General features: G+C 43.3%; 1 protein-coding gene across 4 annotated transcripts in view; it reads left to right on the top strand.

Moving 5' to 3' along the window:
* Positions 1 to 3,867: 3,867 nt before the first annotated feature.
* Positions 3,868 to 22,341, top strand: part of TRIM55 (tripartite motif containing 55) — a 37,265-nt gene continuing 18,791 nt past the window's right edge. For 3 of the 4 annotated variants that reach the window (XM_040084209.2, XM_040084200.2, XM_040084182.2), the window contains exons 1-8: positions 3,869 to 4,185; positions 4,590 to 4,762; positions 12,808 to 12,973; positions 14,723 to 14,818; positions 18,649 to 18,882; positions 20,022 to 20,044; positions 20,136 to 20,260; positions 21,072 to 21,292. In XM_040084209.2, coding sequence (XP_039940143.1) covers positions 3,997 to 4,185; positions 4,590 to 4,762; positions 12,808 to 12,973; positions 14,723 to 14,818; positions 18,649 to 18,882; positions 20,022 to 20,044; positions 20,136 to 20,260; positions 21,072 to 21,292 — 1,227 coding nt within the window. In that variant the 5' untranslated portion in view covers positions 3,869 to 3,996. Of the gene's footprint in view, positions 4,186 to 4,589; positions 4,763 to 12,807; positions 12,974 to 14,722; positions 14,819 to 18,648; positions 18,883 to 20,021; positions 20,045 to 20,135; positions 20,261 to 21,071; positions 21,293 to 22,341 lie in introns of all 4 variants that reach the window. The other variant, XM_040084193.2, reaches the window with a different exon arrangement.

Raw genomic sequence — 22,341 nt, 5'->3', positions numbered from 1 at the left:
GACTGTTCACGGCACGGTAAATGGGCACAGACAAAAAGTGAGATTGATTGAGAACCTCCTCTAGCCTCCCCGAGGGATGCTTGGCTAAAAATGCAAATCTTTTCAGCCAGAACAATAAGCAGAGTTAGCAGTATGAGAAGAGGGGAAAGATGCATCATAATTTTGCCCTAAGTCTCACATTTGGGTGAGCAGAATTGGAGACAGCAACCTCATTTTTGTTAGGATGTACTTGTATTGCTCAGGCACCCACCAGCTCTGTCCTCTTCCAGCAGCTGGGCTGTTGTGGGAAGCCTGCAGGTGAATCCCACCAGCCTCAGGAGTGTGGGGAGCTGCTAGAGGCAGCGGGGTGGGGGTGGGTGTTGATCCCTGCCCAGGGAATGGTGGGCAGCTCCCATCTGCTTTAGGCAGCTGCCGGTATAGAGGTCTGCCCATTCCTGGGCTGGGTGGCGGGATGCTTGCTCATGCCCCAGGACAGGCAGAAGGTGGGGTGGCAGCAGGCCAAGGCACTGTCACCCCATGGACCGGGATGCTCCTCACCACCCACCATGTCCAGGGCAGGATGTCTGAACAAGGAGCCTGCTCCTTGCAGGGTGTGCTTTGTCTCTGCAGGCTCGCTGGGGAAGCAAGTCATGTGGGAGCATATTTTTGACGGCATCCTCTGGCCACAATATGATTTTTCTCTTTGTTTTCCAGTCATGCGAGAGAGCCACAGGACTGATTTTCTGATTGACACAAAAGAGCTTCACAACTCTGGTACAAGATAAGAGGTTGCAGAATTCTGTGAATGCAAAACCCAGAGATGTCATTATGGCATTGAAACCTGAACCTGGACATCACTCAACCTCTCCTTCCTCCTCCAAATCCCTCTCCTAAACCCAGCGCTTTGCAGACAGCTTTCCAGGTTCCAGGCCATCAGTCCAGGAGGCAAGCTGTCATTCGGCTGCAAAATAGAGGAGTTAGAAGTAATGTCTGTAAAAGCAAGCCTATATTTAGGAATTAGAGTTCTAGTTATGTCAACAAAACCAGGTAACACTCCCAGACAAGCAATACTGAAAAAAAAATAAATTTCTTCTTGGTGATCGTTGGCAGATGTCCAGATTTTCTGTCCAGGAGTAGTGTTAAAGCAAATTCTCTTGTCCTTTGTTTATCCCTTGAGAGATGGCTTGACTTGGTGACTCTTCAGAGGTGGAAAGCTGAGTGTGCTGACGGTCTTCCCCTGCAGGAGTGGAAGGGGAGGAAGAGGAGGGGGACAGGGCTGCCAGGGAGAGACGGGAGGGTGCTGGGCTCTTTCTCAGTGCAAGTTCTTTGAAGCTTATCCTAAATAGTCCCTGCTGAAGACCAGCTGCAGGATCTTCCTGTTTCTCCTCAGCGTCTTGAACTTGGCTCCTCTCTTCCTCCTTGTTGCAGAGTGGTTATACAATGTGTGGCTTTCCTGGCACTTCTCTTCCTGCCTTTGCAAGTGTGGTCAAGCCTCTGCATTTCTTTACCTATAATTTATCGCTGTGGTTCATAATACCTTGTCAGAAAAACCCGTAGAAATTTTTCATTTGTCTGGACTACATTTTCCTGTCAGAAAACTATTTCAGCTCAGGCCTGGTTGCAAAAGGTGGGGTTATCTTTGTTTTGTTGAGTCCTCTTTTTGGTTGTGCTCTTTGTAACCAGTTCCATGTTAGCATGCTTCAGCACACAGAAAGGGGAAAACCAGCAGCACACGGTCCCTCACCTTGCTGCCACCAGATGTTCTCTGCAGATGCATCAGATATCCTGTGCAGCCAGTTAAGAGAAGGCTTCTAGGGGTTACCATGGGTGGGTATAAACTCACCAGAATCACATCCCAGAGGCATGTTACACCCTGAGAGGTGCCTCAGTTCATTCTCCAAAGGGCCAGCATGGCCATTTTGCATGCCATGAACAACCCCTTCCCTACATCAGCATATACAGGTATTTTTGTGTGCTGACATTTCTAGCCTTCAGCTTTTCCCTCCAGAATGTCTCTGTTTCTGCCTGTGTGGTAAGGTGGAAGTTCCTGCCCTGCCAGATGAGGATGGCTTTCCTCACCTAATTCAGAGCCCCGTCAGAACCCCAGGTTTTGCTGTGTGAGAGGCAGCCGACTCAAAGTTAGGAGGGCAAGAACGAGGCATTCAGATTCCTCCAGATGCAGAAGTCACCTCTGACCCAGCTATGGGGGGGAGGGAAAGAAGAGAAATATCTTCTTGCTGCTGCCAGGGAAGGCTCCCTGCCAGGCCTGCTGAAAGCCCCAGCTGTCTGCAGCTCAGCTGCCAGAGCAGCTTCTCTCACTGGACTCCAGGCTCCGGTCCACACCAGGCAGTCGAAGCAAAGGTGTGATTCGAAGTGGATTTAACTCAGCTATGGCTAACTTCCCCTGAATGCAAGACTTAGAAAAATCGATTTGTTTCTATGGGACTGCTGACAAATGTGTGTAAATTTACACAGGGGAATTTCCAGCTCAGTGGGCTGCAAATGAGTACAGGAGTTCACTTAAACACTTAAGCAGCATGTGAGACACTGAAAATAAAGTAAGTCAATAATACATTTGGTTTGTTGTTATTTATTACAATTGCATGCAGAGGATAATGTTCATTTTCATGCAGAAATCCATGAAAACCTTCGCTTTTATATTTTCCTGAAGTGCACAGTTTCCACGCTGGTGTTGCGTGCAGACTGAGGCCCTTGCTTTAGAACTGGGGTCTGCCCCTGAATGTGTAGGGCACTCACTCAGCTGCTCTACTGCATTTTTCAGATGCAAGCCCTATACAGTCATAAGGCAGAATAAACATTAAAGCTTTCTACAAGACACTGAACTGATGAAGTATTGTAGTTATTGACTAAAAGAGATGAAAATATTCTGATTACATGTACAGTATGGTGGCAAAGTGATATTATACAGTAATGCAGGGACTTTGCCTTAAATTTGAGGATGAGATATTTATTGCTTGTACAGTTGTGTGATAAATTATTGGCAAGCAGAAGCACAGATGGCTTTCCCTTAAGATCAGGCATCACATGTCACAAATTATCTGGGAAATTGTCATTTTAAAAATAACTCTGGAACAAGTGCCAAGCTGAAAGGGATATCAGTGTCTAATAAACAGATATAAACACAGCAGTGCCCAAAACTAAAATATATTTTAATTAAACTGTCCAAGAGAGAGCATATACAATTAGTACTTATTCTCTAGCAGCACAGGTGAAAGCCTTTCACACTGTATTTCTTCTGGGTATTTTCTCATCAGGAAATTCAAATAAGGCTTTTCATGTACATTCAACCTGCCCATAGAGCTAAAGGCACAAGTAGTCATGTTGGATTTTTCTGTTACAGCTCCTAAGACCAAAATCTTACCAAACTTAAGCAAAGTTATAGGCAGGCAATTTTGTTTATCTGGATTTCAAGGTGGTGAGATGTTTACATCCCGAAGTGTTCAAGCTCCAGAGCAGCCATCACTCCTATTGTCTTCTCCAGTAACCACATGTACTTCACACCTTGGAAAGGTAGATCCTGGAGCCTGTCAAAACACATGGGCAAAATGACATCCTGCCTCTTGTGGCCAGGGCTGCTCGCTCACAACAGAATTCCTATTAGGCTGCAGGATGTGGCAAGCCCTTCGGTCTCCATTGACCTCCAAAGATAAGGAAAGGGAGCGGATGGCCTTTGCTTATCACTCCCACAACTCCTCACGGGGTGAAGGCTGCCATGTGTGAGTGAGGAGAGCCAGGGCCTCTCTGGCCTCCCCCCCTCCCCTGGCAGCTGTCACCTGTCCCAGCCTGTCCTGCTCTCACACGCATATATGGGCACGGCAGGACCGCAGCTCGTGACGCAGCGCTGCTAAAAACAGCCCCGGCTCTGCTCGGCCCCTCGTTCAAACAATGTCCTCCAGCCCGGGCAGCCCAGAGAGCCTCTGATCGCAGCACAGCCTTGGACTTATTTCAAGGGACATTAACTCCAAAACCTCTCCACAAGGCCGTGGCCCTGAGTGTATGACCCAGGAAAAGCTAGGGATGAGCACCTCCCTGAGCTACAAGTCGTTCTCCAAAGAGCAGCAAACTATGGATAACCTGGAGAAGCAGCTGATCTGCCCCATCTGTTTGGAGATGTTCACCAAGCCAGTGGTCATCCTGCCCTGCCAGCACAACCTCTGTCGGAAGTGTGCCAGTGACATCTTCCAGGTATGTTTCTTCCCACAGAGAGCTCTGCTTCCCAGGCAGGACTGGCTAGAATGAATGGGAAAGAAGATTTTTTGCATGTTTTTGTAGATCAGTTTTAGCAGTTGGTGAGATAGGGTGGGGGGAGTGATTTGAGGCCAGAGTTGAGATGTATTGAGGGGCCAGGGCTGAACTCACAGCCAGTGAAAGTGCCACCTGTTGGCTGCGGTGACATGGCCGAGCGTGAGCTGAGGAACTGGCCCCTTGCCCAGCAGTCACCAGGTGCTTTCCCAGGGGTGACATGCGGGAATTACCCTCTCATTGGGAATAGCGACAAATGGTTTCCCACCATTTGGTGCTTTTGGAGGAGGCTTTCATGGTTTTTCATGGCCGTATCTCCCTCTCCTTGCGCTGTTTGGCAAGAACAGGCCTCCAACCCCTACCTGCCGACCAGGGGAGGTACCACTGTGGCGTCGGGAGGCCGCTTCCGCTGTCCCTCCTGCAGGCACGAGGTGGTCCTGGACCGACACGGTGTCTACGGGCTCCAGAGGAACCTGCTAGTGGAGAACATCATCGACATCTACAAGCAGGAGTCCACAAGGTAACAAGGGGATGCGTGTCCTTCAGAGGACGCGCATGAGGTTGATTTAGTTGTTTTGCCTCTCGGAAAAGCAGAAAGGGATTGTGCTGCCATGCCTTTCTATTGCACCATGAAGTCAGGGCTCACTGAAGACAGATAACTGTATCCAAATAGATGCTGAGCTTCCCTGTTTCTCCTTACAGCATTGGGCCATATTTATTCACATGAGCAACACTTACCTGTGCAAGCAAGGCCCTTGAGGTCAGCACAGCTACTCACATGATTAAGGGATAAGTGCCTTGGTTAATATAACTTATTGCAAAAACAGTTCAGACAATTCTTTTTTCTCTTTAACATGCATGTTCTCATGCTAATGAAGGAAAAGGATTTCAAATCTTATTAGAAAATCCTGAGGTACAGACAGTGCAAACAAGAAGAAAACTGAGTTTCACACAGATGGTACCCTGCATCATAATACCAATTGAAAATTCTGTTAAAAATATTTCCATTCCTGACATCTCCATTGGGATGTGAACCTATGAAATCAAGTCTTATTTAGGAGTCCATAAAAGAGAAGGAAGAGAGGTAAGTAATACGTATCAGAGCTGTTTGGCTGTGCACAAAAATCAAGACCTCAGGGCAGAGGAATGGGTTAATTCTAAGAAGTAAGATTACTCCTGAATGGTAATTTCTTGCATTTGATATGCAATGGATGCAGTAATAGAGAAATGTTTTCTCATCTTTATTTCCTTGGGATGGGTTGGATTCATGGTACCACCGTGGAGAACTTAGTAGGGGGAAGGTGAAGGAGATAGTCCTCTCCCTCTGCTCTTATGAGACCCCACCTGGAGTACTCTATCCATCCATCTGGAGTCCTTAGCACAAGAAAGACATGGACCTGTGGAGTGAGCCCAGAGGAGGGGCGCAAGGATGCTCAGAGCGCTGGAGCACCTCTCCTCTGAAAGAGCTGGAGTTGTTCAGCCTGGAGAAGAGCAGGCTCTGAGGAGACCTTAGAGCACCTTCCAGTACCTAAAGGGGGCCTGCAAAGGAGCTGGAGAGGGATTTTTGACAAGGGCATGAAGGGATAGGACAAGGCTTTAAACTGAAATAGGGTAGGCTTAGATTAGATATAGAAAGAAATTCTTCACTGTGAGGGTGGTGAGGCACTGGCACAGGTTGCACCGAGAGGTTGTGGATGCTCCATTCTTGGCAGTGTTCAAGGCCAGGAGGGATGGGGTTTCACACAACCTGGGCTAGTGAACGGTGTCCCTGCCCAAGGTAGAAGTGTTGGAACTACGTGATCTCTCAGGTCCTTTCCAACCCAAACCATTTTATAATTCCGTGATTCTGTGATGAAATTAACCTGGCCCTAGGCCACCAAGCAAGGAGCTCTCACCCAGAGAAGCTGTTTTTTTGTCACCAGCATGGATCCTTAGAGTTGATTCTGTATGGCAAGGTGTTTTGTTTACCTGGAAGGTGTAATCCTGGCCATGGTCCCTGACAGTCTTTTGATCCCACTGCAACAAGGAGCTGGGTTTCCCAGGGACAGAGATGACATCACTGGTGCAGGTGGACACAACCAACAGAACCCAGTCCCTGGGATGGCTGAGGACACTGTCCAGCAGAGGAGGACAGTCACCAGCAGCGAGAACACTTTGGAGCCTGACAGTGGCTTTGGCTATTCTCAGCTGTTTAAATCTCTCTGAGGACTGTTGCAGCTGGGCATAGGTCGGAGCTCCAAGGCACTGGAGAGCACGAAGTTGGCTTAAAATTGTCCTCTCTGCTGCCCTTTGCTCTCCATGCCAAGTAAAGGTTAGCTACCCCTGTGTGTGTCATTGATACTCAAATATTATTTTAGTCAGGAAACTCTCAGAGAAAATGAATCAACAAAGCTGCAATGGTGCACTTTGACTTCGACCAAATAAGCTGGGCATGTGTGGCCTCATGTCTTCCTTGGTTTTGCTTTTTTGTCAGCTCACAGTTGTATTTAACTTAAAAAAAAAAAAAAATAGATTTGCTTATAGATTTGTCAAAAGAATTTGTTCATTTAATCTGTTAAGGTGCTTATTTAACCTTCATGTGTGTCCTTAGAATGAAAGTTATTGTCAGGGTTACACGGTAGCAGCACTGCATTATCTAAACTATTTGGCCCTTTGTGGGCCTCAGCTGCTTATCTCCCTCTGCCCAACATTCCTTGGGCTCCCCTGAGAGTGTGAGCAGATATTTCATGGCTTTTCCCTGTGCTGTCCCACTGAAAGCAAAAAGTCAAGGGAAATCAAGTCTTCGCCACTTCTTCCTTTTGTACCAGTCTCTTCCATCCTGACAACTGGGGTCTGGCAGAGATACGTAGGAAGGAGGGTGAGATGTGATCTTTGCCTCCTTGTTCTTCCCAAGACAACCCTTCAGGTTGGCAGCACATGTAATTTCCAGACAGGAATCTCTTCCCCTGGAGTTCTCCTGTGGGTATAAGTCACTATAAATACGAGTGCCAGAATGAGGCCAGCTCCCATCTGCATTTCACATGAACTTGGATTAAAGGGAGCAGAAGAGCAAGCTTTGACTCCTGCTTAGGCAAAAAGAGCTTATTACAAAGGTTTTGGTTTGGTTTGGGTTTTTTTTGTAATTGGATTTGCTATTTGAATTAAGGAAATGGGTTTTTTAAAATAAGAACTGGGGCAAGAGCTGGACTGAAATTGGGAGATTCCACCTGAGCCCTCATATGTAGCCCCTCCTATTACTAAGTATCACATCATATGGTCTTTTATCCCATTGCTCATCAAATTCCAGCTGATGGCAGCATAGCCTGTTGCCCAATTTAGAACGTGTTAGCAACACAAGGGAAGAATTCTTCAAGCAGGAGGTGGCTTGTAAAAAGCTTTAAAAGACAACAAAGGACTGAAAACAGTGGAAATTGAGTTGGCTAAAAATTAAACCGGCCTTTGAAAATCCGTAGGCCACTGATCACCTAAACTATCTGAGGAGCATCAGGATCCCTGCTGTCACCAGGAAAGGGTAGCAACAGGAAGCTGTGAGTTTTTGTGAAATCTAGCAGGTTCTAATGATCTCAGCTGGCTATTCCAGATCAAAAGGTGTTTTGGGCTTTGTTACCAGCTGAATCCTGATCGGGGAGGGTGAAGCACTCTTTCTGCTTTGCAGTTACTAGGGAGAGCCTGAAGAACAGGCCGTCCCTGCAGCCCTGAGCACGGATGGAGCAGCGTGTGCAGCAGGGACCAAGTTGTGCTGAGAGCAGCCTCCATGGGCTCTGTGCTGGTGCTGATGTCCTGCAGGGCCCCAAAGCCAGCACCGCCAGAAGTTTCTGTCCCTGACAACTCCAAGGTCTTACCCCAAAATCCCAAGGCAGGATGTGTCTCTCTAGGCACGGCTGCAGGGGCATCTGGGGATCTCAGACTGGCTGAGCCAGGGAAACGTGCTCCCTGACCACAGGTCACCAAGAGAGGAGGAGGCCCACAAGCTGTGCAGTAGAAGAGATGAGGAATGAGATCATCCGGATCTTTTCCAAGTCCCCAGAAGACAAAGCCCCAAGCTCACCTGCACCAATACCTTTCTTCAGCTGGGCATTCATGATAGTAGTGTAACAGAGCTACAGGAATCCTTAAGTCCACATGAACTTCTATAGCCTTCTCATTTTCCAAGCCCCATTTCTACCCTGGATGTTGGTGGGCTTTTTGTTGCTTTTGGGAGGGTCCATCATTGTGGCTGATTTTCAAGGACCATCTTCCTCCAAGGTCAAAAATGGTCTATCCCCATATACAGGACCTCAGACAATGGTGACAAAATGTCTGTGTTGATTAAGAGGGAGCTCCTGATAAAAATAAAATATTAAAAAAGAAGCAAAAAGAAGATGGACAGGTGGTTCAGCAAGATTTTGAGACACTCCCCAAGCACATGCAGATGAAGTTAGAAAAGCCAAAGTCCACCTGGAACTGATTATGATGAGGGACACGGAGGCTAATGAGAGCTTCTACAGCTGCATCAGCAGCAGAAGGCAGATTAGGGAAAGTGTGAGTTCACAACTAAACAGAGCAGGATGCAGAAATTCAATGCCACCTTCACCTCAGACTTTACTATTAAGTTGAGTTTTATGGAATTGTAGTACCCTGAGACCAATGGGAAAGTCTAGAGCAAGGAAGATTCAGCTTTGACGGAGGAGGATCAGGTTAGAGAATATAAAAAAAATTGGACATCTTGCTGGGAGGCATCTATAAGTGGTGAAGGAGCTGACATATTATTGCACAGTCTCTCTTAATAATCTTTGAAAGGCTGTGGTAATTGGAACAGATTCCTGTGGATGGGACCGGAAGAAAGCAACAGTTCCTCCAATCTTCAAGGAATGCAAGGAGGAGAATCAAGGGAACTACAGGCTAGTAATGCACACTGGTCCCTAGAAAGTATTTCATGCAAACCCTCCTAGAAACCATTTCCAAATACATAAATGATATGAAGGTGACTAGCAATAGTCAGCATGGATTTAGGAAGAGGGAATCAGCATGACAAACCTGCTAGCCTTTTATAGTGAGATGACTAACTCAGGACACGAGAGGAGAACAGTAGATACTGTTTATCTACACTTCAGACACTGTCTCCTGTGACATCTTTATTGAAAAACTGTGGAAATAAGGCCTAGAGAGGGCAGTGGAAAGTGAATTGGACCAAAAACTGGATGTACTACCAGACTCAAAGGGTCATGGTGAGCGGCATGAAGTCAAGTGGAGGCCAGTCATTAGCACTGTATGCCCAAGATTGATACTGTGGCAAATGCAGTTTCATATCTTCACTAATGACCTGACTGCGCCTCAGTCATGCAGATCCTCTCCGTCCCCTGACCAGGTGTGGATACCAGGTGATGTGAGGCCACAGGAAGGGCTACAGCTGTCTTAGGATCTTCAGTAAAAACACTATCAAAATTGGATTCAGGATTTCAGTAGAGGCCTTTTTGGATTTGAAAAAATGCCACAGAAGACATGCTTTCTAGCAGCAGTTTTCCTAAGGTCTTATTATGTTCTTAATTAATGTGTGCATCTTTATGTGCCCAGCAACTTTGCACTGCCTTACCAAATCAGTCACAGAATGGTTGAGATTGGAAGGAACCTCTGGAGGTCATCTGGTCCAACCACCCACTGCTCAAGCAGGACCACCTGGAGCCAGTTTTCCAGGACCATGTCCAGATGGCTAATGAGTGTCTCCGAGCATGGAAATTCCACAGCCATCCTAGGCAACCTGTGCCAGTGCTCAGTCACTCTCACAGTAAAAAAGTGTTTCCTGACCTTTAGAGAGTACCTCCCATGTTTCAGTTTGTGCCCATTTCCTCTGGTCCTGGTGTTGAAAAGTGCCTGACTCCATCCTCATTACACCCTCCATTCAGGTATTTAGATAACTGAAGGTATTGATATGATCAAGGTCATTGTTAAGATTCCCCTTAACCTTCTTTGTTCCAGGCTGAAAGTTCCAGCTCTTTCAGCCTTTCCTCACGGGAGAGCTGCTGTAGACCTTTAATCATCTTCAGGGCCATTTTCTGGACTCAGTATGTCAATGTCTTCATGTACTGGGCACTACAGAACAGGACCCAGTCAGCTCTTCAGAAGTGATCCAAACACAATTTCAGTGGGAAAGAATAAGCCTGTAGCAGTAAAACACAGGCTTAGCATCTCAAAAAGAAGAGTTCAAGAATGAGACCACGAAGTTATCAGGACATTTCAGCAACCCGACATTTCTCTGGTCACCAGCACAGCTGTGGTGAACCTTTTCTGATACTAGAGCCATGCAGCCATTTTCCTATCAGCGACTCTTTTACCTCCTTTTTCAGGAGCAATCTCCATTTTAAACTTAGAGGTTGTGTCCTGGCCTTTGCTACCCCAACACAAATCTAGAGGATCCCGTCTGAAGTCAGGGTGTGCTAAAGATCTCTCCTTTTGCACTGCCTGGGGAGAAGACTGTAAATCTGTTTATTTCTAGTCTTCTGACACTGTCTAGGGCCTCACTAGTTCAGGAAGTTCTGCCAGGTTGCTTCCAGCTCTTCGCGGCACCTTTGAAGGTTGGCTGCTTCTGGCTGAACTTGCTTGACACCGTCACCTTTTTGCTCTATGTAATGTGTCTTTCATGCAAGTGGCACCGTTCCAGTGTCCAATAAAATTCTAGTAGTTTCTGGCTCTGATCTTGTAAATATTTGCAGGAAGAGCTGATATCTCAGGCTTAATTAATCACTTTGAAATTCATTGTATTGCACTCCCACTGGTGCACTCTGACACGAATATGTTAGGGGCTGTTTGCAGTAATCCACAAACAATGTGAAGCATTTTTTATAGAGGAGACACACCTCTTTTGACTAGCATTGAAACAATGCTGGATTTGACAAAGCGCCTTATGTTAACGAATGCTGGAAATGTGACCCAAATAACACAGGCTTTCTTCGGAAGGGTTTGTCTCGTTTTATTCTGGTATATCATATTATATGGGAGATTACAGATTTTCCTCATGAACCCTTTAAATACCAGGGCACTCTTGAATTAAAAAACAAAAACAAAAAGAAAAACAAACACAAACAAGCAAACAAAAAAGAATGTGTGAGGCATTTTGTTTCTTGCTAGATTTTTTTTTTTTAATGCATCTAACTGATCATATTCTATTCCCTTCAGAAGAGAAAATCTGTACTTTGTCATTAAAAATTAAATGCAGTATCCATTCTACCAAATGGTATGGAAAAACAATGTAATATAATATAAAATAATGATTTTTTTTACATTATAATCTTTAATAGAATGGCTGGTTACCTCCTTGCTACAGAGCTCTGTAGAAAGGTTTTAAAAAGGTCCCCATGTAATTCCATTAAATTCCATAGTTTCTAACGATGAAAAATATTTATATGATGCCATTGTTCCACTTGCTACACGTAAGTCATAATTCTCTTTCCAAAGCGTAGCAGAAGGGTATAATGGTTTATGCTGAAAATATCTAACATTGCCACAGTAACAGTGGTGGCTTTTGAAAGCTTGAACCCCAGACACACTCTTTCCATCAGTCTACTGGCCCCTGTCTTCTGTACTACATCCTTACACAGTCATGTTTGCTACAGGTGTGCTCAGGGTGCTAAGCCTCAAGTATGGGCTCAGGAAAGCACCACCCTGCCCACACACACCAGACCAGGGCTGTCACTTGCACTGGGAATGTTGGTTAAGTGGCTCATTTGAAGGAAGCTACAAGTAAATTATCCTAAGAAAGTAGGTTGTACAGACTTTTGTGTATACAGCTAAATTGTTTTGGTGAAGAAAAGATCAGAATGAGCTATAATGTGGCGACAGTTCCCAGCTTAGCACAGGAGAAGAACATTTGTGTAACCCATGCCCTTTCTGCTGGGTACAGATGAATAAACTACTGCTAAAACATTTGACGCTATAAAGTTAGACATGTGCCACCTGGCTGAAATTAACTTGTGCGACACCTTGTTTTGGTTGCTGGCCTAATGTAAAGGCTGTAAGGACCTAGTGCCGTTGGATATTGACGGTCCTGACCAGGGCCTCACAAAGCTCATCAGCAGAGATTTAGAGTTACAGGCCTAAAGGTTCATCAGTATCTACAACTCTTGCTTAAAATCAGTCCCTGCCATAACAGCTTTGCTGCATTAAGCCAAGTGCACAGCAATTGGCTTGACGAACCAGAAAGAAATTACATATGTTTCATATTTCAGACAGATGTTAGATAACATGCTAATTAAAATACATGAGTAGTCTGAGTCCAGGCTTAGTGAGGTTATTTAAATTTGTAAATATGAGCAAGTGTTCTGTCACACTCCCAGTAACACTCCTCGTTCATATGGGAATCCCCATATGAAGTCATGTTTCTGCAGTGTCATCACATCATATGGTGTCAGGACATTAAGCTATACCATTGTCACTTTAGTCATCCCATGTGGCAGGTTTAAGTCCATGCTCTATTCAGTCAACCTTGAATGCTGCTATGCAAATGTACCATATTTCATGCTAACATTTCATGATAACATTCATGTTATCATGAGCACTATCTTTGTTTTAAACAGATGTTTTCTTTTGCAGACCTGACAGGAAGTGTGACCAGCCAATGTGCGAAGAGCACGAAGATGAGAGAATTAATATTTATTGTTTGAACTGTGAAATGCCCACCTGCTCCTTGTGCAAAATCTTTGGTGCCCACAAAGACTGTCAGGTTGCTCCTCTCACAAATGTTTACCAGCAACAGAAGGTAAATATCTTTTTGTTTCTCAAAGTTCTTAAATAAACTGACAGGACCATTAACAGGAAAGTATTCCTACAAGCTTCCTGCGAGTTTCCAAAAGGGACTCAGGTTGCCTTTGCCACTCTTGTGTGTGGCTGAAAGGCTCTTACAAATCTGTAGAAACTGTTTAGAAATGCAGTAAAAATAATTATGAGAGATCACACAAAAAGATATTAAGATTTGTCCCAATTTTGATGTGGGGCTGAGGATCTCTCTTTTGAGTTCCTAATCCCTTTTCTGCAGCGCTTTTAGATCAGACAAACGAGTGGTATTTCCAACACTAAGAACTGGAAAGAGAAAAGACCATTTCAAATCAAGTAGTTATCTGTCAGACACTTTTACATTTAATCGTGCCATTTTCAAGAAAAGTCAAGTGAAAAACCTCCTCCTGCAAGTGAATGAAGGAATATTCAATAGTTGGCAGTACAGGATGTACCTAACATCTTCTGCCCTTGCTGTCACCAGTAAAAGACTTGTTTATTTTTAATACAGTGTTAATTTAAAACCTGACTCACTGGGTTATCCTCCTGAGATAAACAGCTCATTTTTCTGGAGGGCCCCAGTGGGGCAAGTAATCAGACAGTCCAAGTCTGCAATCCCAGCCTCTTTGTCACACAGATGTGTGCGTGCGTGTAAACTACAAATGAGGAGTTGCTTTAGGAAAGGAGTTAAAAACATCCTTTTCAATCAAAAAAACATAGGAGAAGTTTCTTGGACTGAATCCATGCCCCCAGTCACTCATTTTGCATGGAGATTTGCAAGCTGTGTCTTCCTTTCCAGAGCGCCCATGGAAAGGGGCTGTCATGCCCAAGATGAGAGGCGTAACTTGGAGGCAGCAGGATACATGCTTCAAAGGATCCTGTACAGAGATGTGAAGGCCACAAAGGATCCTGTACAGAGCCGTGGAGGCCTCGAACACAGTTTTCTCTGTTGCTACAGCAGCCAAGGGCCCCTTGTCCTAAGGGCCCCTTGCACTCCCCAGCACTCTCCTCAAGTTCCCTAGGACTGGCTTTTTTGTCTCTCTTAGGAATACCTCACAATCATCTCCATCCCCACACTCAGGTTACTTTCTTCCTCCACTCATTTCCCTTGTGCCAGTGGCTCAGCCTCTACCTTCTTCTCTTCCTTTTCTCCTGTCCCCTCTCACCACAACCCCAAGCCCATTTCCTGCATGCCAGGGACTTGATAACACCTTGGTCCCTTCCAGGTCCGTGGGCCACCTCTTCTCTATTCCAAGGCTGAGAGCTACAGTCCTCAGGGAAACACCACAGTGGTGTGGCTAGACCCAGACACTGAAAAAAACTCAAAACACTCAAGAGTCTTTTCTCTCAAAAAATCCAAAACACTCAAGAGTCTTTTCTCTCAACAAGCCCAAAGGAAATGTTTGGGGCCTGTTGAAGAAGCACTTCAGACAAAAGCATCTAGAAGAACTTCCTCGAAAAAAATGCTTCTCTCTTTCCAAACCACTGTTTTTTCTCCATTAAAAATTAAAAAATGTTGATGTTTTCATAGTGTGTTGAGGGAGGAAACAAATGTCAAAGTACAAGCAGGTATCTTGTGGGCACATAAAGCTCCAATTTTTCCCAGTTCTGGTGGAAAGATGAAGTAATATCCTGGCTATGGCTTATTTGTCCCCTGCTCCCCACTGTTAGATGTGTCACCCTGAAGTGTGACAGCATGTAACACCCTTCTGCTTGCTCTCCCCTTACTGCCTAGTCTGAGCTGAGTGATGGCATTGCAGTCCTGGTGGGGAGCAATGACAGAATGCAAGGGATTGTCACGCAGCTGGAGGAGACCTGCAAGACAGTTGAGGTAGGTGCCCCCTCTTTAAATGCTGTTACTTCTTTGTGACATTGCATCTTTTAAACTTCTGGTAATAATAATTCTTTAACAGGCCTCACTTTACCCAAATGCACTCCCACATTGTTTCACTAAACCATTCCTCGTGTCTTTGTACATTATCAAGCTGTACTGCCTCAACCAAAGGGGACATCCTGCTCAGCACCTCTGACATTTGCTATATGGTGGAGGATAAAGAGTGAGGATAATCCATATCAGCAAGTCTCGGTCAATATTCTTAGAGGAACAGAATCTCTCTGAAGTTAAAAGCAGATCTGCCAAAATGCCATCAACTCCCAACTCATTTAACATCTAAGATCAGATTCTAGAGCTGTAAAAGACCAGTTACTCTGACAGGTCTGACAGGCCTGGGGAACAGAGCCTTAGTCTCAGCCACAGGGTAGGCACAGCACGGTTCACAGCTATGTCAGTCTTTGTTCTTTATTTAATTTCTTTGCCTTCTGCACAGAAGTAGTGTTTTATTATTTTGTCCATTAAGGAGTCTTGTTTTGTTGCTCATGGGAGAGCAGAGTTTGGGTCCTCACTGGACTTTCTGGTGAAGGCCTCACTCCGGAGGAGTTGGAATTAGTTTTATGTTATTCAATAGCAGAAGTGGCTTTCACTTCCTCTGAGAGCTTTACATCAGCAAAGCAAATGTAAACATCAACTTTGACCAATCTGAGCATCACAGAACAATAGGCTGAAGGGAGTTCATATGAATCGATTTTGTGATCAGAATTTGATGAAGCATCTAGTGAAGGAGTTGCATCCCTCTCAGCCCAATTAGAATTATATTGACCCTTCAGAGCTTGAGCAGAAAAGAGAAATTGTAGGGAAAAAGAAGTTAATCCAAGATGTACAGATTCTAATTAGTAAGAAAAAACAATTACACAACCTATGTACACAATTCTGAGCAAAAAGGAGCAGAAAATGTCTTGAGTTTGTTTCAAGGAACACAAAACCATTGGCCTAAGTAAAAGAGATCACATTTATGGCAGTCAGAACTTTGTAGTTGGGAAGCCTTCACGCCTCAAGGGTGAAATTAGCTGCTATCAGGACTTTGCAGACAGAAACAAGCCTTTCAAGTAGGTTAACTGCAGAAATTTGAATTATAAAAAAGAAAAAGCTTACATTCACTTAAGTTGAACTAGCTGAACCAGAAACAAATCTTCAAACACCTAGTCTGAAGTATGGAGAAAACACTGTGCTAAAAATACCTTGAAAAATACAACTGTTTCTGAAACTAGCTTCCTCAGAGTCGTTCACTCAGTTTAAAATCTAACCTTTAAAGTCAAAGCCCAAAGAAAATGCAGCCATTTTACCTTCAGATGTTTTATCAGGCTTTTCACCTTTAAAGTCAAAGATTGCAGCAAACAGATCTTAGAGTTTACCTCGGAACTTCCATGTTATATTTCAAGCAAATCACATTTCCCACTATGCAAGAGCCTTGTCCGGACTGACATCAGTTCATCCTTGAAGAGAAGAAACTCTAGCTGGAACTCAGAAATATTTACACATGGAAATAGCACAATCCAGGATTGTCTCTTCTTTCTGCTTAACACTTTGCAGAGAACAATAAAAATCTGCTTTAGCAGAAAATACATGATCATTTTACTTTCAGCTGGAATAAGTAATAGCCTACAGTTCTACATTTAGCCACTGCTCCTGTCCAACCTTACTAACCAGAAAAGCAAAAAACTGCTTTTACAGGTTTTAACTGATTGAAAAGTAGACCTAATTAGCAGATTATACTGAAAATGGAGAAAATAATACAAAATGCTAAATACCAGAAAACTATAATGAATAATTAGGTCCTGTTTAGCCCTGTAAATGAGTCTAATAACAAAGGAAAAATTACAGTGTTTTTTCAAATGCTAAGACCATAGGCCAGTCAATACAAGTCCTTTGGAACAAGCAGTGAGATTCATGCTCAGTAGCAAGGACTCCTTTCTTTTTGATGTAGCTATGCTTTAAAAAACAAAAAGGCTGAGAACTCTTTAGAATGCAAAGTCATGTATTTGTTAACCTTTTTTCATTACACAGAATCTGATTAGAGTGATTCCATCAGGCTGAAACTTTATTATGGGAACTTTTTATGCAGAAAGAGAATATTTCAGAACTATTTCAGCATTTGCAGTTAGAAACCTGTTTTGCACTCTCACTCTTGAGATTCACAACTCTGTAATATCTGCTGGCAGGAAATATTATCTATTAGTGCTTAAAGACAGGGAAAGATCTCTCAGGGCATCTTGCTATCACTTGCTTGCTCTTCTTCCCCTAAAACTTGCCATGTGTCAGATGACAAAGATAGCACACAACTGTCTCAAAATTAAGGTTGTTTTACAAGTGATCTGAATGACATTTCATGGGGAGAAAGCTAGAAGGGGAGTGGGAGAAGATTATTTGAGGTCTGAACACATATGGACACTCAGAAACCATGACTCACTTGGTTTGAAAACTTCCTTAACCTCACCCTGTAATTGCACTAATCAGGGATTTCTGGGATGTGACAAGGACTCCCAGAAGGGCAGGACAAGCCTGCACCCCCTGCAAGGAGTGCCTGTTTATCCTAGCCTTCCTCATTGGGAAGCAAAGGTGGATTCTTGGATCAATGCATCAAGATTCAAACTGCTCTCCACCCTCATGTAGACAGTGACTTTTAGCCAAATGGAGATCCTTGAAAGGCTTTCTCCTTTGAATGATACAGAGCAGACTATCACCACTCACAGGAATGAGCTTTGGCTGGAAGTCAAGAAAAAAGTGGGATTCTCTCTGGGCAAGTGCTGTGAATAAGTCTTATCACTACCAGAAGTTCTGTGGGACTGTTAATAATCCTGTGCTGCCAGAATCAGCTTTATGCCTCAAGGGACAAAGATGAGGAATCGATTCAGCCTCTGTTCCTGTGAAAGAGATTTAAATAATCACCACTATCCACAGCCAGGTCTAACCACAATAAGGTTACGCCCTGGGGCACGCAGATGACTCAAGTACTTCTATTTGGTAGACCTCAGACATGATACATAACATGTTCCCCATTTCCTCCCCATAAATCCTCCCTTACAAGTGCAGTTCATTCTTTTTAGAGAGTGCTCGATGCAGCAGTAATCAAACCCATCCTCCTAACTCAGTGAAAGATGCTGTTGTCTGGTTGGAGAGACAATAGAAGTGTCTCAAGAAGTTATGTGAAAATCAGTGCCTGAACATACGGTTGGAATCGGATACCTCCTTCTTGTCTTTGTGCTTCTGTCACACACCTTTTTCTCCGCAGAACTCCCACCTCATTCAGTGCACAGTAAATAGAATATAATGGACACCTCTTGTCCAAATAGAGTTTAAGAGGGTGTATGTGAAAATCAAGCCCAGCCAGGATTGTTCCAGGTACTCTGGCAGAAAAAGAAAATTCTCCAGAATTGTTTGAGATGCTGGCTCCTTTTAAAACCATTCTGTTCACGCAAGTGGACCCAGCTGCTAATACGGTGGGAGCTTTTACTCTTTCTGCTGACTTTGATGTATCACTACAGACACCATAAATACCTTTTTACTTTTTTTAGCAGACTCACAAGTTATACAATAACCTGTTTGGGGGCTTTCAGTGGCTTGAAACTCAGAGTTTGAGAAGAGATTTTAAACTTTCATTCCAACAGCTTGGACTTTGAAAATTATAAAAGTCTCTGGGGTCATTCAGAATCCTTTGCAGTGTTCAGAAAGAGGAATTTCTTTGATAAAAATGCTTCCAAGTAGCTATAAAAATAGAAACCCTTTTAAGAACATAACATGTTTAACATAAACCAAATGATTCACAGGAGTGCTGCAGACGACAGAAAGAACAGTTGTGTGAAAAATTTGATTATCTCTATTCTGTACTGGAAGAAAGAAAGAATGAGATGACACAAATAATCACTAGAACCCAAGAGGAGAAACTGGAACACGTCCGGTCCCTGATGAAGAAGTATGCGGATCACTTGGAAGCTGTGTCAAAACTGGTTGAATCAGGAATCCAGTTCATGGAAGAACCAGAAATGGCCGTGTTTTTGCAGGTATAAAGTCTATAAACAGAGATAGAAAAAGACTGATGGGTTTATTGATATATTATTTAAGCATTTCTCAATTGTAGGCCTGTTCAGAGTTTGGTTATCTTCAAGTGAATATTTATACAAACTCATTTTTCTAATACTTGACAAATAAGCTCAGACAAATAACTACTGTTCTTGTGAAAATATCCAAATCAAGAACACCAGTATTTGCTATTTGCACCAAAATAAACTATCCTGTGTATGAATTTCTGGTCCCCATAAAAGAAATAGGAATTTAAACATTTTCCATCTAATCTTTATTTTCCCATCAGTATCATTGTGGAACAATATGCTTATGTGTACATGAACTTCAGAGAATTGTGGTTTTCATTTGTAAATTGACAAAATTATTAACTTTTCAGTAATTTATGGGCTAAGTTGCATTTTAACGCCTTTACTTATTTATTTTCTTCTGTTTTCTTACTATAAACTTAAGAGAGATGAGTAGGGAGTTGTTGGCAGCCTGTCCAATGAATCCACTGGTGTAGAATTTACAGGTATACAATTCCTTTATACAAAGCAAAATAAAACCAAAATAAAACAACCAACACTTACTTTCATCAAAGAATTGCCTTTGAAGAGTCCAATAGTCTTCTGAGAAAAATAGAATTTGTCTCTCCAAAAGGATGCCCTCATGGATAGTCAAGGATGTAATTACTGTGACTAAAGAGGGTAACAGAACAAATGCTTTTCACCACAAACACAACCAGAAAAAAAAAAAAAAAAAAAAAGTGAGGAAAAATATTTCCATTTAGGTTTGTTTTTTGGGTTTTTTTTTGGTTGTTTGGGGTTTTTTTGTTGTGTGTTTTTGGGGGTTTTTGGGGGGTTGTTTTGTTTGTTTGGGGTTTTTTACCAACTGTGCATATTTCCCATCACATTCATGTTTTAATTAGAACATCTTTGAAGAACTAAAAGGTTTATTCAGCTATATACTAATTACCATCCAAATTCCATCTCATTCCTAGATGTCATGGCTGTCAGTTATGAAATCCTTATTAGTGCTTTTTAAAGCTGCCAGTGTAAGAATTACTTGTCAGTGCATAAAATCTCTGAAAAAATTGAATCATTTGAGAAGTCAGTTATTTCTTCTTTTTTTTCCACAGAATGCCAAAACATTGCTGCAAAAGTAAGTATTTAAACTTGAGATTCTTGTTTTTTAAAATCACAATTTATAAATTTCTCTTCAATCCAATGCCAATAACCAATCTCTGTTCTAGAATTACTGAAGCCTCTAAAGGATTTCAAATGGAAAAAATAGAGGATGGGTATGAAAGTATGAACCAATTCACAGTGAACCTCAGTAGAGAAGAAAAAATAATACGAGAAATTGATTTTGACAGAGGTATGTAATTTATTTCACCAAAATTTCTTTCTTATATAGCAGCTGTGCGTGATTTCCTACATGAGTAGGAAAGCTCTAATTAGATATTTCTCTCTAGGCCAAAGTGTAACCAAAGCATTGTGCATCAATTATAAGCAAATCTAGGTTTATTTCTCTGAAGTGTTAGGATGGCCCTGCACATTTTTTAGGATAACTTGTGTTATCTTCTTATACTGAAGAAAATCCAGTGCTAGAGGCTTCCCTCTGGAAAGAACCTGAGCCATGACTGTTGACCACAGGGTAGGTCAGATGGCACAAAAGCAATGGTTTGACCAAGTTTGGCAGTCTGGTTTAGGCATGTTGGTATCCCAAACCTCCGGTCATGCATTCCAAAGCCCTGACCTGGTAAAGAATTATGAGGACAGCTTCGATGGCATTAAAACAAACACACACTTGGAATTGGAGGAAGGACTTTTTTCATGACAGATTGTGCCAGATCCCAGGTAGCCTCTCCCCCAAACGTGCAGGGATGTGCTGCACATCGCTCATGAGGATAACTGCATTGACAGGAATTTCTGTCCTGCTGCCTGTGGAAGGGGCCAGCTTAAGATTTTAACCAGCATGCGTGTTCAGTGTCTTCCCTGCCTCAAAGCTCCTGCTGGCATCTCCATGGCAGTGCCCAGTCCAGGCTGGTGGGAGCAGGCTCCTCACCAACACCCTCTCTGCAAGGCACAAGATTGTCAGACTCTTTTCCATGCAATTGCAGATGGCTTTTAGACTGAAGTCATCTTCACATGGTGCTCACCCTGTCTTTTTGAACATGTCCTATCAGAGGAGGAGGGAGAAGAAGAGGAGGAAACAGAGGATGGAGAAGGCTTGGGTGAAGTCCAGACAGAGTCATCAGGAGAGGATGAAGAGGAGGAAGAGGTGGAAGAGGAAGGGGTGGAGAGAACACCACAGCCACCTCAGCAGGACCCTGAAGCACAGAGTGCAGGGGGAGAGCCCCTAACTGAACCCACCCCAGCGGCAGTGCTGGCTGCCCCAGCTGGTCAGGTAAATGTCTCTGCTGCCCCACTGCCCTGCCAGCTATGCTGAGTGCACCTGGCACAGCCAGAAAATGCTCCCATGCCCTGTGGGCACCATAAGTCACGAGCAAGCCTAAGGGAGTCGATGCGCTGGAGGGCAAAATTATTTATTGCTCTTGTATGCATATATGCAACCTTACTTTGACCTGTGCATGTATCACTTGATAAGCAAAAAAATAGCTGCTAGATAAACTAAGATATATATGGGATATATAAGTTATAAATAAAAAAGGCTCCATTTGGGAGTTAAGTGCATTAAAACGACTGTTCTGCTTGCTGTGATTTAACTCAGACTAACTGTTATAAATGAGATGATTGTTAAAATATTTATACTAAGAGAATTTGGCATTCCCTTTGGATTTAGGAAGATTTCCACCACCAGTTTTTAGATTATACTTCCAATCTGTTTTCTGTGAATGGCACTTGCTGCCTTCTGCTCTGATCGTCCTTGGGATATGTTTAGGTAGATCCAGGAATACCATACACCTAACAGGTGAGGAAACTGCCTCTTACAGCCTAACAGCAAACAGGTTCAGGGTGTGAATATTTTAGGCCAACACTTTTCTTAGGGAATTTGATTATACTGAGACCATAATTGCTGCATATTCTAAAAGATGTACATTAAAAAAATATATACTTCATGTGCTACTTTAATTTGCCTTGCATACCATTAACTTGGCAAATTCTCCTCTTACACAATTTACTCAGTGAAGTTGCTGAGGGGGTAAAGGCTGCTGTGAATATATTTAAGGAGGCCCACGTGAAAACAAGGAAGCACACAAAAGATCTTAGATTGTAGCAAGCTTCCCACATAAAACAAGCAAAAATATATACTATAGATTCATTCTTTCTTTGATCTTAATACATGTGTGTTTTCACCAGTCATGTGAAGATGCTCTTTGAATCAGGCTTTACTGAAGATTGAAGATTTGCACTGACTTAACTAAACTTGTGTTCCCTAACTGATGCAGGATTTTATGCAAACAAGGATTAGACATAAGCAATTCTGCCCACCAA

This window comes from Hirundo rustica, chromosome 1, assembly GCF_015227805.2.
Source record: "Hirundo rustica isolate bHirRus1 chromosome 1, bHirRus1.pri.v3, whole genome shotgun sequence".
Taxonomy (NCBI): domain Eukaryota; kingdom Metazoa; phylum Chordata; class Aves; order Passeriformes; family Hirundinidae; genus Hirundo; species Hirundo rustica.
This window is presented reverse-complemented; position numbering and strand designations above follow the sequence as displayed.